The 19,883-nt window shown below is 32.2% G+C and overlaps 1 protein-coding gene across 6 annotated transcripts in view; it reads right to left on the bottom strand.

Moving 5' to 3' along the window:
• Window positions 1–19,883, bottom strand: part of Nha1 (Na[+]/H[+] hydrogen antiporter 1) — a 143,943-nt gene that overhangs the window by 52,941 nt on the left and 71,119 nt on the right. The window contains exon 1 of one of the 6 annotated variants that reach the window (XM_072529040.1): window positions 19,396–19,469. The exons of 3 other annotated variants lie outside the window; for them this stretch is intronic. In XM_072529040.1, the coding sequence (XP_072385141.1) occupies window positions 19,396–19,404 (9 nt within the window). In that variant the 5' untranslated portion in view covers window positions 19,405–19,469. Of the gene's footprint in view, window positions 1–9,973; window positions 10,068–16,866; window positions 16,889–19,395; window positions 19,470–19,883 lie in introns of those variants that run through there. 2 more of the 6 variants (XM_072529043.1, XM_072529039.1) reach the window with 2 other exon arrangements.

The following is a 19,883-nucleotide window of genomic DNA, read 5'->3' as shown; positions in this document are numbered from 1 at the left end:
CTTCAATAGTCCTTCTCCAACACTCCAACTTCTCCTCCAACATTTCTTTGCTCTTCTCTACTAACACGATATCATTAGCAAAGATCATTGACAAAGGAGTCCCTCTCTTACTTTTTCTGTCAGTACATCCATAACAAGATTAAACATGTGAGGACTCAGTGAAGAGATTAATGCAAACCAACCGTTACTGGAAAACGTTCGGTCAATCCAACAGCAGTCCTTACTTTGGTGTACGCTGCCTCGTACTTATCCTTCACGAGCCTTACGTACTTCTCAGGAACAGATTTCTCTCTCATACATAGCCATAGGTATTTTCAAGGAACTTTCTCGTACTCCTTCTTAAGATCTATAAATATCAAATGTAGCTCTCTTTTCTTCTCGTTGTATTTCTATCAACTCTATTAATTAACCTTCGCTTTACAGTTATCTCCCAAATTTTCATTGTATACGTCATTAACTTTATCCCTATATAGTTCTTTCAGTCCCCGTGCTCTATATACAATGATACCATCACACTCTCTCTCCATGTATTGGGCATCCTTTCTTCCTCATATATCCTACTCATCATTTGCCACAAAATATTAATTCCTTCCTCTCCTAAAGCTTTCCAACCTTTACAGGTATTCCATCAGCTCCTACTGCCTTACCATTCTTCATCCTAGTTAACGCCTTGACAACTTCATCTCTCGCTATCCCCTGTATATTCTCATTTAGGATCCCGCATTCCCTGTCTCTCCACTGGTGCTCTTCATTTGGCAACTGTGTAAAGTACTTATACCACCTTTGCTTCTTAAACATCCGTTCTTAGTACTCTTTCATGTGCACTCTTAATCTACTAAACGTGTCGCTTACTGTGTATAACCTTTTCATTCCCTTGGGTATTTCCAACTCTTAATACAGCTGTGCAGACGATTTATCCTTAGCAATAGCTACAGCGCTCTGTGCTTCCCTCTTTGCTACCTTGTATATATCGTTATCTTCCTCTCTTTTAGACCTGACATATCTCTTTCCAGTCTCTTCCTTCTTTCTAACCTTCTGTTGCAGTTCTTCGTTCCACCACCAAGTTTCTTTGTCTCTAGGAGGCCCTTTACTAGATGTTTTTTCTAGAACTTCCTCTCCCACTTACACAACAACTGTACTGTTGGCTTCCCACCAGCCATTTACCGTATGTTTTTCCTCAAAGTCTTCCAAAACTTTAATCTTAAAGACTATTGCTAAATCCATATCCTTTAACTTCTACCACTTTACTTTCTGGTATCGTACTTGCTTTCCTTTCTGCCTCACCATAGACTATCACCGGTCGGTGTTGACTAGCTAAACACTTACCATTTATCACTTTACAGTTGGTAACCTCTATTAGCTGCCTTCTTGCACACATCACAAAATCTATCTGACTTTCTCTTCCCCTGCTACTAGGGGTAACATATTGGTCTTCTTTTTTGATAAAGAACGTATTAACGGCAGTCAAATCCCATGCCACTGCAAAGTCAATCACACTATTTCCTTCACAAATCACCTCTTTGTACCTCACCACTTCTTATTTGGCGAAACAAAATTCAAATTGTCAAAAGAGAGAGATTGATGAATTCATCAGCAATGGGTATCTACAATTTGCATTCTACCACGACAAATATTCTTCGTGAATTTGTTTCTAATACTCCGAAAATGAGTAAATGAACAAAGCAGAAAGACTTTTGAGATTTGATTTCAATACATGGCCCCCTCCATGAGACTTAGAAGATCAAAATACGTATAAGCGGATGGCAGGGTCCTTGCATTAAAATCAAATGTTTCTGTTTTAAAATACTTTTCGTTTACAGGAATCTTGAGTATCTCGCAATTAATGGCTCTTCAAACTTCTTCCTTTTCCTGTTCTTCACACCGTACCTGTTCACGTTGGTATTGCCTATTGGCCAGATATGCTAATGATACAGCTATATATGCAACAATTTGGGACACTCTTTCTACTGAGACACTCTTTGATAAAGCATATATGTTTAGTATGACCTAGTCACACACATTATGATATGGTTTACATATCAATATCAGGAAAACTGAAATAATGGTCGTTAAAAATTAACAGCAATTGTAGCAATTGTGGAGATTCATTTTTTAATAATAATAATATCTTGGAATAGTGTCGAAAAGAAAGATGGTATAAATGAGACTAACTAACATTCAAAAGAAATTTGTGTACGTATTGAACTATCACGAGCTGCGTTGGTCAAAATGAAAAAACTTTTGACAGTACCGTATATTTTTATAACTCTAAGAATTAAAATAATTAGTTATGTGTTTTCCATACTTCTGTACGGTACGAAAAGCTGGACCCTAAATAAGCAACTCTTTAAAAGATAGAAGCCTTTGGAATGTGGGTCTAGAGGCGCATTCTCAGAGTCTCTTGGACGGATAGAGTCACAAATCAGGCAGTCCTGAAAAAACTGAAATTTAACCTGAAATTATATTTTCTAGTAGGAAGAGAAAACTTAAGTTTCTTAGTCACATCTCTAGAGGTATAAGATATGAGTTCCCATAGCTTATAATGTAAGAAAAGATGGACGAAGAATTTATTTGCTGCGAAACCTTTGGAAAGGCAAATGGTTTGGAAAAACAACTATTAAATTATTCCGTGCAGCAGTTTCAGAAGTGCAAATAGCCATGTTGATCAGCAACCTTCACAGGAGACTCTGAATACAAGAAAGATCCATTTTTTACCTAACTTATATAGGGAAGATAAAATCTGTCAAACAAAAAAGAATAACTCTATAATCTCGAAAATTGGAACGTGAAATGAGAAAAGTTTAAACGATATAGGCAACTTGAATAACGCTGTTTTTGGAAATGTTTAAGTTAGTGCCTAATATAGTGGGGCTTAGCGATATAAAAGACACAAAATTAGATTAGTGTGATTCCAGAAATACAATAGCGTGTTATTCCAGTAACAGCACCTGCAAACACAGATAGAGCGTTGGTATTTTAGTTGATAAGATTTCTTAAGTGGTTTGTCATTTTGTTGTATGAACAAATTAACAATTTTTTAAATCCAACTAAAAGATCATGACTAAGATATTTTAATGGGCAATTTAATCGTTAAAGAGTACCATAGAAGAGTGGAGAATTGTGTGGTGCCATATGGTAGAAGGAGAATAACTGTGGTGATAGATTGAATGAATTTAGTATCAATGAAGAACATATAATTATAGGTACATTATATTTAAAGCTTTGTTATACATATGGAGGTCACAGGCTGATATTAACAACAAAATAGTCAGAATTCAAACAAATAATTAAAATATAGTCAAAAAAGAAGTTATATAGAATATTAGTTAGTTTTTCCGTTATTGCTGTCCCATAATATTCGAAATTCTACTTGTTTTATTTTTTAGCCTCCATTTTTCAATAAAAATTATATTCTATTATTCACAACATATTATATATATATATATATATATATATATATATATATATAATATATATAATATTATATATATATATATATATATATATATAAATAGAAACTTCTTTATTCCTGGGTTTGTCGATCTGATGTAAATAAAACTATTTAACTTTTGCTTAAACGTATCGGCAAATTTGCCATTTTCAATAAGCACTTTATTTTATTTTATAAACATTACATTTTACAATTAAATTTCATGTTTACACTTTTTTAAAAAGTTTAACATGGATTAAAAAATTGGTATCTGACATTGACAAATGACATCTGGCAGGTACCTTAAAATAGGAGTGGTTCGTATCTTCAATATCTGCCATAGTGCGTTTAAAAAAGAACTCAATTTATTAAATTATGATACAGGTCAGGAAATAACAAACTATACATACATACATATATATGTATATATATATATATATATATATATATATATATATATATATATATATATATATATATATATATATATATATATATATATATACAGGGTGAGTCATAAGGAACTTTACATACTTCTACCATATGTAGAGTCCCTCAGGGAGCATATCATGTGGCCACTAAAAAATGTCAACTCCTCTTCTTTATTAATTAACAGGGTGATTTGTGTAATTGACCATTTATTTCATTTTACTGTAGTGTTTATACGGCTCATTTGATTTTTTTAATTTTTGCATGATACAGTACACTACTATCAAGCATTCGACTGGTATTAGCTAAACTAAAAAATTCCAGGACTGGCTTTGGAAAAATTAATTTAGGGATTCGTATTAAATATTACACCCTGTATAATTTTTTTTAAATGCAATAAGTGATTTTCAAACTACATAAATAGCCAATGAAAACGACATATGCGACAATGTTGTCGCACTTTTATTAAATTTTTAGTGAACGATCAAATCTTACCAAAAATAGAACAACCATAATGAAGTATTAAATTATAAGTTATTAATTTAAACAAATGTTATAAATTTCAAACATTTTAATTAAAATGAGTTCCTACAACATGATCTAATACGTAGAAAATTAACATCTTTACTGTCACTTTGTATTATCTCTACGATAGAATCAATTGTTTTTCAATTTTAAACTTTTACTCATAGATCGTATTGGGGCATTATTTTCTATAAATAATAAATTAAATTCATTAAAAAGTCAAACCTCTTGTATGTGTTAGTTTTTATTGATTGTAAATGATTAAAATTTTATGTCAAATAATAATACATTGCATCAACTGTACTAAATAAAAATATATCTAAAAAAGTTTAAAATGAAGGTTGGCGTTGACCGTTTGACGTTTCTTGATATTTTATACCCATTGTCATTATTGTCATTATCAATTGTTATTTATGTATACAAGAATACATATTTCTTCTGTCATATCTACGTTAAGTACATTGTGTTAGTTTTGGTAGAGCTTTTGTTACTTTCGTTCAAAATGTCACATCAGTTTTCGACCACAGAATATGCAGACATAATATTTGTTTATGGATTCTGTAATGGGAATGGTAGGGCTGCTAGTAGAGAATATCGCAGGAGATTTCCTAATCGTCGAACTCCCAGTCATCCAACATTTGGGTCAGTTTTTAATTATTTGCGAGAAAATGGCACTTTTCCTAGTGGAACAACAGAGCGACATGTAGATGAAGCGCAGGAAGATGACATTATGGACGCCGTTACTATGAACCCTACAATAAGCACTAGACAAGTAAGTCGAGAACTCAATGTTACTCAATCAAAAGTAAGTAGAGTCTTACAAAAAAATAATCTATACCCATATCACATTCAAATGGTTCAGCGACTACATGCTGGAGATGAGATCGATAGGTTGGAATTTTGTAGATGGATTAACAATAATCAACCAACGCTATACAGGACACTATTTACAGATGAAGTCCAATTTACCAGAGACGGGATAAATAATTCACAAAATTCACATGTGTGGGTAGAAGAAACTCCCCATGCTATTCGAGAACGTCGTTCTCAGTTAAGGTTTTCGGTTAACGTGTGGATTGGTGTCATAAATAACCAATTAGTAGGTCCTCACTTTTTTGATGGTCCTTTAACAGGGCAGGTCTATTTGAACTTTCTACAAAATATTTTGCCGAATTTGCTTGCCAACGCGAACGTTGCTATCCGAGGGATGTATTTTCAGCATGCTGGGGCACCCCCACACTTTTTACTGGCAGTGAGACAACATCTCAATAATGTTTATGGCAACAGGTGGATAGGACGTGCAGGTCCTATTTCGTGGCCTTCAAGATCCCCTGATTTCAATCCCGTTGATTACCATATTTGGGGACGATTGAAGCAACTAGTTTACGCAGTGAATATTAATAACCGACAACAATTAATTGATAGAATTATACATTGTTGTAATACTATTAGAAAAGATCCCCAGAGTATCCGTAATTCAATACGTCAATTAACAATTCGGCAACAAAAATGTGTACAGGCTGCAGGGTTCCATTTCGAAAATCTATTTTGAATTATTTTTATTTTGTTACTATTATTGTATATTTTCCAGTTCTAATTTATGGATTTATCATAACTATGTACATATTTTTAGTTTTTTTTTAAATTGTTCTTCGGTATTGTTAGTAGTTACTGTTTTTTGTTGTGCAGTGACTCAGTTTATCATTTCAATCAAAATGTTTGAAATTTATAACATTTGTTTAAATTAATTACCTTCATATGATACTTCATTATGGTTGTTCTATTTTTGGTAAGATTTGATCGTTCACTAAAAATTTAATAAAAGTGCGACAACATTGTCGCATATGTCGTTTTCATTGGCTATTTATATAGTTTAAAAATCACTTATTGCATTTTAAAAAAAATATATACAGGGTGTAATATTTAATACGAATCCCTAAATTAATTTTTCCAAAGCCAGTCCTGGAATTTTTTAGTTTAGCTAATACCAGTCGAATGCTTGATAGTAGTGTACTGTATCATGCAAAAATTAAAAAAATGAAATAAGCCGTATAAACACTACAGTAAAATGAAATAAATGGTCAATTACACAAATCACCCTGTTAATTAATAAAGAAGAGGAGTTGACATTTTTTAGTGGCCACATGATATGCTCCCTGAGGGACTCTACATATGGTAGAAGTATGTAAAGTTCCTCATGACTCACCCTGTATATAATATATACAATATATATATATATATATATATATATATATATATATATATATATATATATATATATATATATATCATTCCAAAGTAGTTTATTTTATATTTCTACCAATATATTCTGTAATATACCCTTTAGAAAAATCTCTATCTTTTTCCTTCTAAAGAAAAACAACGTAGTCCAGGGACCGATTTACAAGAAGTTATTTCCGTTGAAACAGGAAGTGAATATATGATTACATAAAATAATCTTACTTTACTGCTCGGACGTTTTTGTCGTACATTTAAACTTTCATCCTTTTGGGACGATAAAGTCGTTCGTTTGTTTTTTATGGACATTTTAAGCTACGCTTGTCATAAAGCAGAAAGTGTGACTCGAGCCGACGTATGCGGGAGGAAATTTATAATGGGTGTTAGAGAGAAAAATATATCGAAACTTTTCACAGATATAACATACTGGAAGTTTTACTCCTTTGTTGGAGATCTCCAATTATTCAATAAGTAAATAAGCGAAATGGGGAAGTAAGATAAGAATATTATACTGATTCAAGTAACTAAATGAACTACAGTAGGTTATAACGTATATAATCAAGTAGGTTATAACATAAAAAACATTACAGGCAACCTCACCCATTAACAGAAAATTTACATGAGAGTCAGTCACACTATTACCAAATGGTCACACTGGGCTAATAAGAACTTTAATTAATTTTTTATTTACAGGAGAGGTTTAAGGCTCCAGAAAGCCCTGGATATGGTTTATAACGATGACAATAATCTAACCGGCATATATATATATATATATATATATATATATATATATATATATATATATATATATAGGTCCACATGATCCAAATGTTTTGACTGATGAAGATTCGGCTAACGAGGATAATGGTGAATTTGTAGATATCCTGTCCCGAAGACAATTATTAGCAGAAGCCGTGCTGGGTTATTTTGATGGTGCACCAGAAGACAATAGTATTTTTATTGAGATGGAAGACATATATCATCACTTGATACAGAATCTTATGATAGTTTTTTGAAATCACTAAAGGGAAAAAAGTATAGTAAAAGAATCGATGGAGATTTTGTAAAAACATCGGACTTTCCCAAAGCAGACTACTTACGATTTAAAAATATGACCCCTATGAACCCTGTCTTGATAATACGCAAATGGATTTAAATGATAAAATGTGAAAATTGAGACCAGTAATCAAAAAATTACAGAGTTCTTTTCTTAAATATTATCAACTAACTGAAAATATGAATTATGATAAGTCAATGGTGAAATATTACGGTCGGCAATTGTAAACAATTAATTAGGGGAAAAACGATAAGATTTGGTTATAAAGTATGATGCCTTAACTCCGAAAATAATTACTTTGTAAATTTTGAGATATATCAAAGGAAAAATACAAATTCGAACGATTTTTACCAACTTGTATTTGGAAAGTCAGCCGCTCCCATTGTCTCGATGTTGGACACTTTGCCACAACAAAAGCTGCCCTACCAAATCTATGTAGATAACCTTTTTACTGGATTTAATTTAATGGTGGATTTAAAAGAAAAAGGATATTGTGTCACAGGAACAATAAGAGATAACAGAATACCACAAGATGTTCCACTTGTCGATAAAAAAACTATGTCCAAACAAACTTGAGGTTATTTGGTTTAAAAATTTGACAAGGAAGATGGAATTATATTGACAAGATGGACTAACGCCGTCGTAACAATGGCATCAACTTTATATGGTGTGTATCCTATTTAATAAGTAAAACGTTATTCACATTCTGAAAAAAAGTTGTTCAAGTTCCTCGTCATGTTGTTGAAATGTATAACAAGTTTATGGGAGGTACCGATAGAATGGATGAGGATTTAACAAGATACACTATAAGTCTTCGTAGTAAGAAATGGTATTGGTCTATACTTACATAGTTAATTGATGCTGCTGTGCAAAATTCGTAGATATTTTATAAGTGTTCAGGAAAACCGACAACTAATTTAAATTTTCGACGTGAAATCGCGACTACTTCTTTTTCTTCATGTGCCGAGCTCGATTATCGAGCGCTGGCTATCAAATTGGCTATAGTAATTTTGTTGACGGTAGCTCGGAAAAGAGATGCAGAGGATCTGTTAAACCAATCTCTCAGGTTTCTAAGCCATAACGTTCTTCTTCGACCTGGCCCGCTTCTTCCGTCTACCTTGCCTTGTATTATTAAATGGAGTATATTATATCTCTCTAGGTGGCGCATAACATGGTCAAAATATTCAAGTTTGCGATTTTTAACTGTTTTGACGACTTCCGTAACTTTTCCCATCCGATGCAAAACAACTTCGTTACGAACTCTATCCACCCAACTTATTCGTAGAATTCACCGATACACCCAGATTTCAAAGGCTTCCAGTTTCTTAAGAAGTGTATCCGTCAAAGTCCAACCTTCGACATCATACAAAAGAGTAGAGAACACATAACATCTTACTAATCTAATTTTCAGACTTAAAGTAATATTGTTTCCACATAACAGTTTCCGCAACTACTTCATTCAATCTTCGCTTATCCACTGCTGGACATAGATCTCCCTCATAATTTTCCATCTATTTCGATCTTGTGCCTCTTGCATCCAATTCATATGACAACGTTTTGGATCGTCAGTCCAACGTGTTGGTGGACGACCTCTGCTTCGGTAGGCATCATCTCTTGGTCTCCATTCCAGTATCCGTTTTGTCCATCTATTATCTGTTGATACTACTTACCTTACCAAATTCAGAAACCTTCCCATTAGACCTCGTAGACCAACAACAAGTAGAAATAGTCTATCTTTTAACAAAATCTCTGATAACATTAGGTACGATGGTATTAACCATCCCATTAAACATATTCCTAACTAAAAATGAAGGCGGTGCGCAGGCTCAGTAGGACGTACGTAGTGTGAGAACTGCGATATTGGACTGCATTGAATGCTTTGCCATATTTCATAAAAAGTAAATCTTATATTTTTATAAGATTTTGACCTAGTGTTACCATATGGTGACAGTTTGTAATGTTATATATTCGATAAACAAATAAAATTTAATAGGTTTGTCTACTTATTTCTATTTTTCCTTAACTAAACATGGTAGAAAACCACTAGTTTAACAAAAAAATTAATTTAGGCTTTCATGGGTTAATAACGGTCATAGACGTAGAAAAGAAGAAGAAAGTATAAGGAAATATAAGTAAAGTATAAAAAACTATTAAACATTACAAAAACATGTTTGTGCAAGAAATGTTAAAAAAAATGTTAAATTTAAATTAGGGTGTCTGGAACAACGAAATTGAACAAAATAACAGCCCAACTAATAATTAAATAAGAAATATAATGAAATTCTTATACTTACAGTATAAATAAATATAAAATACCGAACGTAGATATACCTAATGTAACACATACTTAAACATTACGATTATACAAAAATGACACTTAACCTAAATGTCCACACAAAAAATGTCTAATAATATAATGTTTGCTAAAGGTAGTTTCTATGTAAATGCTAGGTTACTGTATTTTTATATAAATGTATGCAATTCCCCAAAGTTACTGTTTGAATTTGCACGATTAAGTGAATAGTTTAACTTAATGAGTCCATTTGAATCCACCGAACCTGAAAATTAAAATCGAACTAAAAATTCAACTACTCCAGGCTTCACTGTAATACTTTTGTAATTACCAATTGTATTATCTTATAAAACATCAGGATCCATGTAATTGTTTCGAATGAATTCGCTAATATCTAAGCTTTTCTGAAAGTTAGTATACTGAAACATTATTCGCTAACGACCTCCCCGTTGAGTTCGTTTAATGTGCACCGTAAAGTAACGGACCATTATATCTGAATAAATCACTATTAGGAGTCCAATTTAATGGAAACTGAAAACAAACTTTCAACTACGGTTATAAACTAACCGTGGGTGTAATCAAAAAATTTCGCGGTTCCATTAACTGGAAAAACATTACGACTGGTATTAGTTCTATTAAAAGTACCTAATAAAAGTAAAAGTTTGCATATCAAAAGTGTCTAAGGAACTCAAAAGTTTTCTCTTCTTGTATACATCAGATTTAATTCGATTTTAAACTTAGTATATTCTACATTTATTTGTCGAGAACTATTGCGGGCAATTTGGCACTAATCTGACAGCTATCAGGATTGTATTAGCTAAATGTGCATTTGTTATGAAATTTAAATGCAATGCAATTTAAATTACAAAACCTTAGGAAACCTGGTTAAGGGAATAAACCCCAACTCAAATCTACGATAGACGTGAGAATTTTAATCACTGTAATACAGGAAGTTATGGCGGTTAACAAGTTCATTATTATGATAATTTTTCGACTGTTCTAACAACCATTCGAATTTCGTCATTTTGTGTCATGTGGAACAATTTCACCCAATCATGTCAACATTAGACTGATAATTGCATTCAGTGCAATTTTCAATCCCTATGATAACACGATCGAGTTTGACAACTTCATCCAAATAAATTTCAAAATGTTTTGGTAATAGATCTTCTATTCGCTCCGTGCGTGACCATGGTAGGGGTACCTTAAAACGATGCCAGCGTGCGTAGCGGCGAAATATGACAAAATTTGACCTACCTTTTTACGCATAAATTTTATCAAAAATGTGTGCAAATACATGTTGCGTATTTAATTGTGCTAATAATAGCAAAAATAGTAAGTGTAGTTTTTATAGGTTCCCAAAGATTACATATAAATTAGAGGAAAGAAAAAGATGGATCCGTGCCGTGCTATTAATATGAAAAAGTAAATATCACATAACTTCATTTTTATGCAATTGAAATAGGAAAAATTTAAATAATTTACCTTAAATGATATTTTATAAAGCTTCAAGCTAACTTCAGAGTGCCTGATGACTTTAGCTTTTATATCATAACTTTTACTATTACTGTTTTTAATTATATGCTCTTTCACGTAAAAAACTTGATTTGCCAGTACTAGATTTTTCCCTTTCTTTTCCGTTTGGGGTTGAAAAGATATATTATGATGAATTTTGAGAAACCCAGTTTTTAATACTACATTTATTTTGTTCATAAACTGAAAAAATATAATTAAAAAGTTAATTATTAATAATTGTCAATTTCGCATGTATTTAACAATGTCAAATATATGTCATATGTTTAACCTGAAAATTGGTAGGTCCAAAACTGTCAGATAAAGGCGGTAGGTGTCGCGTCAGTCACGCACGGAGCGAATAGTAGAGAACAGCAACGAATCTAATGTTAACTTAAATTTTAATAATTGTACTTTCACTAACTGTACTTTTAATAAATAAATGTTTCGTTATGTTGAGTTATGATTTTTTTTTCGAAAAATTATCCGCCGAATATCCCTCGGACATTGATGAATGCCTCATAATTTCATGACAAATTTCTCAAGCTCGTTGCTTGGTAACAGCACTCTGCCTTCGGCTTCGTGCTGTTACCAAGGAACGAGCTTTCGATTGTCATGAAATTATCTCGTCTGTTATCAATGTCCTAGGGATATTACTACTGAAAAGTGGACTCATCGGAAAATAAAATATGGTAAAACATAAAAAAAAATCTTCTTCGTAAAAAATCTGGCAAAATGCCTTTTTTACTTCGGTTTTTAGCCTCAATTGACGTTGTCTGACCATCTTTTCCTCGGTCGTCCCAATGATCTTCCATTTGGCGATTTGTCTGTTGCTATTCGTACTATTCTATTTTCTGTCATTCTTTCGATGTGTTGATTCCATTCCATTTTTCTTCTTTTAGTCCACGCGTTTATTTCCTCTATACCACATCTCGCTCGTATTTCCTCACTTCTTACTCTGTCTCTTAGAGTTTGGTTTGTTATTTTTCGTAAGACTTTCATTTCTGTTGTTTGAAGTAGTCTTTGTGTTTTCGCCGTATCTGCTCTTGTTTCCGCTGTGTACGTCATTATCGGTCTTATTGTTGATTTATATATCCTGGTTTTCGTTTCAGTTGTGAGGTATTTGTTTCTCCAGATTGTGTTGTTCAGACATCCTGCTGCTCTGTTTGCCATGTTCACTTGTTTTTGTACTTCTTCTTCCACTTTTCCGTAGCTTGACAGTTTTATTCCCAAGTATTCAGTTTCCATCACTTGTTCTATTATTTTGTTAATGCAGATCTTAATGCAACTATATTTTATACGGATGAAATTTGTGTTTTTGTATTATTCGTTGAATACTACTCTTACCTTTTCCAGTTTCTCTACTAATAGCCCTATGTCTTGTGTGTGGGTTTTCTATTGGTGAGCCAATAACCCTAAATTTGTTATAAATGCCTCTAAAAGGTTAAGCCTGAACAATTTTTTATATTCTACGTTTCTGCTAGGTTTAAACTCTTCTTGTGTAATTTTTTAAAAATAATGTTCTATTTTCTTGTGGCATTTTAAAGTAATTACTATTTTAACCTTTGGGTAGTGGCGTCGCTGTGTGAGAGACCGGGTAGACTGTTTTTTTGATGCTGATATTAAACAGGTAATTGTAAGAAATCGCACATTTCAGTACCTTCGTGTACCGTTGTGACTGACGGTTAGTCGTCGTGTGACCATTACAGTGTAATAGTGTGCTATAGTAAACGAGCTTTCGGGTGTCTCAGACCGGCGCCATTAATATCGATACAAAAATATTCCGAGGTAAGCTCTTAGATATTTGTACATTTCTCTAATTCTTATTAAAATATTGTTAGATTTTAGCCCGAGCACGGGCAAGCTTACTTGCAGAAACTTTTAGAAGAAGTAGGACTAGATAATAGTGATATTGAATCAGTGGCATGCGAAGAAGAATCAGAGGAAGAGGAACGGGACATTAAGGAAGTTATAAATCACGACAGTAAATCAGAACAGGAGATATCAGATGCAGATGAAACAGTTGCAATACGTCAGTCTGCCCGTCTTTTCTATATAGGTATGTTAAAAAACTAGAATATGTATTATCAAGTCATACAAAATTTTTATTGTTTTATGCAAGAACCGTACAACTCACTGGAAAAAGCATCCTCCAAAGCCCAGAACCACTAGAACAAGACTGGATAACATAATAATTCGCTTACCAGGGCCTACAACAAGTACTAAAAAAATTAAAGGACGCTGTCGGAATTTGGAATTATTTTTTGGATGGCACGATAATGGGTATCATTGTGGAAAATACAAATAAATATATAGCCTTTAATTCTATTCGCGAGAGCAAAATGCTAATCGCACTGATCAAATGGAAATCCGTGCTTTTATAGACTTGTATTTATCTGGGCTAGGTCACTGTAATCGTGCCAGTCCAGAAGATGTTTGGAGGAGAGATGGTTATGGTATAGAAATTTTTTAATCTTACGATGACTCTACAAAGGTTCTGATTTCTTCTTTGTTGCATTAGATTTGATGATAAGGAACAAGTCCAGAGCGATCAAAAATTGACAAGCTAGCTCCCATTCGTGTGGTGTTTGACCATTTCGTAAAAAATTGTCAAAATGGTTATAATCATTCATCATTTGTTACCATTGATGAGATGCTCCCTGCTTTCAGATGGAAATGTTCGTTTCGTCAGTACATTCCCCCAAAACCTAATAAATACGGACACAAGATATTTGCAGTTTGTGATTCAAAAGTATTTTACACTTCAAAAATGGAAATTACGTGGGATCCCAACCCGATGGACCATATAAATTTTCTAACAACCCTAGTAATGTGGTTTTAAGATTGTGAAAACACATTTCTGGTTCGCGCGGTAACTTGACAATGGATAACTGGTTTACATCAGTTCCACTTGTGGAAAAGTTGCTTCGGGATTACAAAATAACTACTATTGGAAAGCTAAGAAAAAATAAAATAGAACTACCAGTCGAGTTTTTAAACCCCACAAAACGTCCAATCTATACTAGCATGTTTGGCTTTATAAAGAATATCACAATAATACAAAAGGGGCTGTTGACGATGTAAATAAGTTGTGCGCTAGTTACAACTGCTCCCGGAATAGCAGAAGATGGCCCATGGTGGTATTCTACACATTATTAAATGTTGCAGGAATCAATACTTAGGTGATATATAAAGCAAACAACGGAGATCCAAATATACGACGACAACATTTGTTAAGAGATTTAGCAAACGCATTGGTTCATCCACATTTGAAAAGGAGAGCAGCTCTTAGTAATCTTCCTAGGACGCTGAAGCTGGAAGTAACTCTAAGTGATGCAACGGGAAATCAAGAAATGCCATTACCTGCTGGAAGGTGCACCTACTGCGGCTGGAGAAAGAATAGACTTAGAATGTAGCAGGAAAAACTCGTTTTTCCTGCTACAAATGCAATGCATTTATGTGTTTAGAGCATATCACAGGTATATGTCAGGACTGTAGGGAACTACAATAAAAGTATATAGTTTTGTTTTTTGTGGCTATTTGTTGCATTTATGTTCATTTAACATTTTTGAGTATGTTTGTTGTGGTACGTTTGTTTATTTTTATTTTATAAGGAAACATTAATACACATGACATTTTTTTATTAACTATTCAAATTATAGTTCTGTCCAATGTAATAAAGTTTTAATTAGTTTTTTTTACTAAAAGTCTTAATATATTTACCTATTCTAAAATCGTACAAAATAAAAAATAAAAATCCTCTATTTCTACTTTTTAGACACACCTGGTCTATGAGACCGGGGCAACTAAACTTGTAAAAAACTATAGCACCACTACCAGAAGGTTAATGGGAATAAGCCACAATTGAAGGTTAAAATATGTTTATTGACGTTTCAATATCCACTTCGGAAATCGTTCTCAAAATACAAATATTAATAAAATTAAACAAATTTTCTCTTTTTGGTACTTAGTGAAAAATTCTTCTAATAATTTAATTTGATTTGACTCATTTATATTGACAATTCAGGCATATATTATAAGTTTTAAAGTAGACGACTTCAAAATGATATTGCCAATATTGCTGAGTTAAATTTAGTCTACTTTTAAATATATAATATATAAAAAGAGAAATCAAACGATTTCTACCTAGCGAAACCGAATTCAAATTCTTACCACTGTGCTTCCTAAAACTTGCGAAGCAAACAGCTGGATAAATTACTCGGCAAGGGAATCTAAAATTGCATTCCACATGCCGTTCATCCTGGTCAAAATTCGTAGTGAATTCAGTTTCTGGTACTCCAAACGAAGTAAGTAATAAAACATAATGACGGTATTAGATTTTTGTTTTGATACAGGGCAGCGACAGCCGCTTATACGTATTTAGACCTCTTTAGGTCTCCTCAGAACGGAATAGCCACTGCTCTGAACCAAAACAAAAATCTTTCCCGTTCTAGACAATAGTTATCAAAATAACTGTATACGGACGTAACCACGCCATCTAAAAACAAAAAGAGAAATCAATCGATTTCTTCCTAGCGAAACCGAATTCAAATTCTTACCACTGTGCTTCCTAAAACTTGCAAAGCAAACAGCTGGATAAATTACTCGGCAAGGGAATCTAAAATTCGTAGTGAATTCAGTTTCTGGTACTCAAAACGAAGTAAGTAATAAAACATAATGACGGTATTAGAATTTTGTTTTGATACAGGGCAGCGACAACCGCTTATACGTATTTGATATATATCATATATATTATTATATTATATATGATATATAATATATGTCTGAATTATCAATATAAATGACAGATAAAATTAAATTATTATAAGAATTTTTCACCAAGTAACAAAAAACAAAATTTGTTTAATTTATTAATGTTTTTTATTTTGAGAAAAATTTCCGAGATGGAGATTAAAACGTCAATAAACTTATTTTAACCTTCAATTGTGGCTTATTCCCATTAAAATAGTAATTATTTTCAAAAGTAAGTTAATAAGGCTTCTCTCGATTTGAGTATTTTTGGCTATAAACTCTAGATGTCAATATCGAGTTTTCAATGCACTGACCAAAAACAGAAACCATATTAATTCTTTCTTTTTTAGAACAAGTTTTTCAAATTAGAAAATCTTTATATATGGGTAGCCCTGTATATTTAAAAATATAATTTTAGAGTATGGTACTATCTGTGTTTCACCTTTAACAAATAATTTTTTTCATATCTCTTACGAAAAATGTGTAATTGGACGTCCTACAAATAATAATTCGAAGTACACACAACCCCACAAGCCAATCGACAATGATAAATATATAAACATCAATTAATTTATAGAACAGGTAACACTTTGTTCAAACACTAACTATCAATTTCCATTTTGAACCTACCACAATCCGCACATATCGACTAAACTTTTGCACCACTTACACAACTTGAACAATATAAGCACTATCGATTTAACCATAAAGTGAGAGTAACGACAGTAAACATTATGTCTAATATCGAAAAGTAGCTTGATCAAATCAGAGATCACCTAATAAAAATGTAATGCTTACATGAGAAATCAATGCACAACAATGGCTGCATACCCGCTCGTTAAAAGACAATAAACTTAATTGAAACCACATGGACCGTATGTAAACAGTCCAAATAGAATACTCTGGAAGTGAATGAAACTTCCACGATTACTTTTTATCATTCTAATTGAAAGATTAATAAACTTTTATGGTCCGTTGTAAAAAAAAGCTACGTTGTTTGATTAAAAAGTGTTGTTTGACATTAGGGATAAAAGATTCACAACATCCATAGCTGATTTATTTTTTTTTATAACGTATATTCTGCAATCTATTAGTTATAAACATTCTAATGATAAGCGTTTTTTGGAATTCGAAATATAAATTGACTTTAGAGAGGTCAGTCCAATGACTGGATCTCTGCTATAGAACAAACATGACATTCCGATAATATGATCGTTACATATACTTCACGTTTACAGACAGTCCATATTATATCTAAATAATATACACAATTGCGGTGAGTTGGAACACTTATTTATAAATCTGGTCTTTATGGTTTTGTCGCTTCTTGAGTTTCTTGACTGACATCAAAAGTTCATTGACAGGGCATTTGGATAGGTTTCAAGACGTTTTAGGTACCGAGCACTGCACTGGACTATCACTTCCCTGATCGTAATACAATAAATATCTTTCTTTGACATGAACCATGGAAACACTTTGGATTGAAATCTTTTCATCATGGATTAGTTGAATTTTGCTGCTGTAGCTCATAGCTGGATCCTAAAGGTCAAGACCAGTTTGAGTATTGTATTGTATTTTAAAAGTTTTTTACGAATGGACAACTTCGATATTCTGCCCAGTATCCAATAATATTAACGAAATTTTAAGTTGAACTGTTAGCGCTTTTTCAATATAGGTATATGTTCTTCATGTCAAAGTTTTGTCCAGATGGATAAGGTATATACCGCTTTCAGTTTGTAGAACTGCTTTGTAACTAGACTTAAATGCAATATCTAATTTATTTCAGATATGTGGAATGGATCTAAATGTTGACAAGTGTTTAGTGATGACCTTCACACGTAACGGGAACTTTATTAAAATGGCTTACGATATAAATAATAGAGAATAGCCAAGAAAATCAGTGTGTAAAGATCTTGGTGTCCATTTTCAACAAAACTTGCACTTTAATGAACATTATCACATCCCTACTAATAAGGCGTTTAGGATATTAGGATTTGTAATTAGAAACACAAAATCTTTTAAGATGACAGAGAGCATAATAAAATTATAGAACTCCTTGATTAGACCACACCTCGATATTCTTCTGTATTTTGAGCACCTCATGCAGAAGTAAATATAGATTTAGTTGAAAAAGTACAAAAAAGATTTTTAAGATACCTATGTTAGAAAATATAACTCTTAACCTTACTTGGTGTCTTACAGAAGTATGCCTGAAACTTTAAAATTTGTAAAACTTAAAACTTAAAATATAAAGATCTATTCTTTATTAACTACATAAAGTTCTTTGTACCTAAGATTAACTTAAGGTTAAGTCATACAGGGCTGTTTTTTTTATTGTGAGACAGATTGCTCGCCCATAAACAACACGATAAGGCAGTTAAATATAATTGTAAAAAATATCAGCATAGATATCTTCAACACCAACACCAAAGCAATTAAATCTAGCTTTCTATCTACTTCAATCACTATATCTTAGTAGGTATATCTGGCATAAATACACCGAGATATGGAAATCTTTATATCCATGTATATGTGTGTGTCTGTGTATATTTCTATATGTGTGCATATAAAATTGATACTTGTAATTACATTTTTTCTGTAAAATGTGTTTGTTGTGAAATAAATAAATAAAAATAAACTCCACTATTTCAAAATTTTTAGTAAAAGGTATAAATAAAATACCCAAACGGGCTATATCACAAATACAGAATGTTTTCAGAATGTAAATTCCATCATCAGTGTAACAAAGTGCACATGCTATGAGCCACTAAAATATATGGGTGAAAATAAACATTAAAATAACTTAAAATTTTTCATACTAAACTTGCAGATGCTCAATTTTGTCATATATATTATACTTTACGAAATATTCAGGATACAGTATTAAAAAATAGCGTCTACAATTTTTCAGCTGGGGTATATCTAAATTTAAAGCTATTTTTGGAAAATTTCTACAAAGTTTAAATTTTGGCTTCAACCAACCCCAGATAAGTCTCGTCTGGGCTAGATGTAAATCACAAATATTTTATCACTGGTAGAAATGTATCATATAAAAACTTGTGTACTAAATGGTGTTATTAACTATATTAAAGTTAAAAAATTACTGCCTGACAGTTTTTGAAAAAAAAAACGTTAATAAACAATCAAAATATTAATTACCCTTGTCATATCTGGCGGAATAAAAATAGCACAAATCAATCAAATCTACGGATGCAATTATGAATTAAAAATATTAAAACACAAATATTTATACCAAATACAACTAGAAGCATCCTATGTACAGAAAAAATCCATTAAGAAGTTATCTTATCAGATAAAAGACGTGTACACGCCGTATGTTAGAATGCCCTAATTGTCTTGCTATCTTAAGGAAATATTCCAATATTTAAAAAAATAATAATCTTAGTAGATATATTGACCATTTGCATTACTATCTATTAAAAAGAAATAAAAATAGCGTGTACACGCCGATAAGTGATATGTGAAAACATACTTTATATCAATATTGGACTTTATAATTAGCACTTCAAATCAGACGTGTACACGCCGGTGTTATTGTGTTTAGATTAGCATCAATATAGAAAAGGTTACATTTTAAAAAATTTGCAATCTTTAGGAAGCTGGAAGTATTTGATGTCCTCCTTTTA

This window comes from Diabrotica undecimpunctata, chromosome 4 (assembly GCF_040954645.1).
Source record: "Diabrotica undecimpunctata isolate CICGRU chromosome 4, icDiaUnde3, whole genome shotgun sequence".
NCBI lineage: Eukaryota > Metazoa > Arthropoda > Insecta > Coleoptera > Chrysomelidae > Diabrotica > Diabrotica undecimpunctata.
The sequence above is the reverse complement of the archived record's forward strand: the minus strand, read 5'-3'. Positions and strand labels throughout refer to the sequence as shown.